This window comes from Chenopodium quinoa, unplaced genomic scaffold (assembly GCF_001683475.1).
Source record: "Chenopodium quinoa cultivar QQ74 unplaced genomic scaffold, ASM168347v1, whole genome shotgun sequence".
NCBI classification, from domain to species: domain Eukaryota; kingdom Viridiplantae; phylum Streptophyta; class Magnoliopsida; order Caryophyllales; family Amaranthaceae; genus Chenopodium; species Chenopodium quinoa.
In genome coordinates, this window is record NW_018742770.1 from 3,647,186 (window position 1) to 3,649,002 (window position 1,817).

Here is a 1,817-nt window from a genome sequence, read left to right on the forward strand (position 1 = left end):
TTACCCCTGCTTCCTACAGTAAGAGGCTAGCATATGGGCTTTATTGACCATAATTCTATCTACTTTGATACAAACAACATAATCTCTCTTCCTAGCTTCGAGGAATATATCTTTGACAATATGTTTCAGCTCCTCTTCTGCATTCACTGGATTCTTCAAGGCCTTTACCAGTTGCAGTGAATCCGTTTTTATGACCAGATTCTTTATATCTGTGTGCGCAAGTTTTAAGGCTTCCAGTACTGCAATTCCCTCAGCCTGAGTTGGTGTAAGAGCAAATATTCTCTTACTCCCTTGAATGTGTTGTAGATTCGCATTTTCTGTTGTCCATGCTATGGCTGCTCTCCAGTTTTCCCCCTGTTTCCCTTTCCGCTCTTTCCATGCTGCATCCACACAGACTGACTCAAACGAGTAAGTTGTAGCATTTCCTGACTTCCATATAACCGGAAGTGCTGTTATCTTTGGATTTTGGTTTGAATCCTGACTCTTTTTCTTCCAGGACTGTATCTCCTCCCATTTCGCCGCGTGCAACTGTGCTAACTCCAAGATATTTTTAGGATTAACACTCACGCCTCTAAAGATGATATTATTTCTGTGCAACCAAATGGCCCAGAGGGTCGCCACGAAGTTATGCATTAACTTTGGGTTGCTCTCTAGCTGTGTCATACAATATTGAATGAAGTTAAATACCCAATCCCTGCAAGACAAAAACTGGGGTTTAGCTGAGTTAATCCCAAGAGGTGAGGACGCCCACACCCTTTGAGAAATTTCGCAAAACCGAAACAAGTGGTTCATATCTTCTGGTGCTTTGTTACAAAGATTACATAGACTACTTAAACATATGCCTCTTTTCCCCAAATTCTCCCTTGTAGGGATGATATTATGAGAGATCTTCCAGATAAACATCTTGACTTTTGGTGGCAGGGACACTTTCCACCACATTTTCCAGAATGATTTGGATGTTGGTCTCCATATGGTCTCTTTCTTTTGGTTTGCTGCCATCCAATACCCCGATTTAAAACTGAATTCCCTTGTTTTCTTTGGGATCCATGTGAACTCATCCTCGCATTCTTGTATTGGGATGTGCACTGAAAGAATGTCACGAGCTATATTTTCCTCAAATGTGCTCCAGATTAAGTTGGCATTCCATCTCCTGTCTGAAGTCATAAGGTCACTTACCTTCTCCATTTGTGATCCTTCTAGCTGGTTACTTACCTGTATTTTATTCTTCCTTACCCATATATCATGCCTTATACTCGTGTCCTGTCCATTCCCAATTCTTCTCCCAATCCCTTCTTTCATGGTCATAGCAGCTCTTATTAGACTCTTTCCTGCCTAGGATCCCTTTCTGCATCGCTTGCCCTTGTAACCCAACTTTATTGGATCCCCCCCATACTTAGCTTTTAAAAACTCTGCTTGCTAGAAGTCCTGGATTCTTGTATAGTCTCCATCCCTGTCTCATGAGCATACTAGTATTGATGTGCTCCAAGCTTTTTAGACCAAGACCTCCATCATTCTTATGCAGTTGAAGAACGTCCTGTCTCCTCCAGCAAATTGCCCTTTTTCGTACTTCGTGCTCCACCAGAATCAAATGAGGGTGCTATTTGCTTTTTTAACTACAACCTTGGGCACCAGTACAGAGACAAGATATGTTGAGCCATTGCCACCAAAATTCCATTAATCAGAACTAGCTTACCTTCTTGGTTCAACATTGAGAACTTCCACGAGGAGATCTTTTGTTGGATTTTATCTACAATATTACTAAACTTTGTGCTTGATCTCCCATCCACATCCATGGGACAACCCAGGTATTTTCCTAG

General features: G+C 41.7%; 1 protein-coding gene across 1 annotated transcript; it reads right to left on the reverse strand.

The window, feature by feature from the left end:
• Positions 1 to 1,185, reverse strand: LOC110724512. Its single transcript, XM_021903934.1, has one exon. The coding sequence runs from the start codon at positions 1,183 to 1,185 to the stop codon at positions 1 to 3; it is 1,185 nt and encodes a 394-aa protein (XP_021759626.1).
• Between the last annotated feature and the right edge of the window lie 632 nt (positions 1,186 to 1,817).

Bases quoted from the DNA above. Each gene is read 5' to 3' on its own strand.
- LOC110724512 (XM_021903934.1), bottom strand. From the start codon at position 1,185: ATGGAGAAGGTAAGTGACCTTATGACTTCAGACAGGAGATGGAATGCC.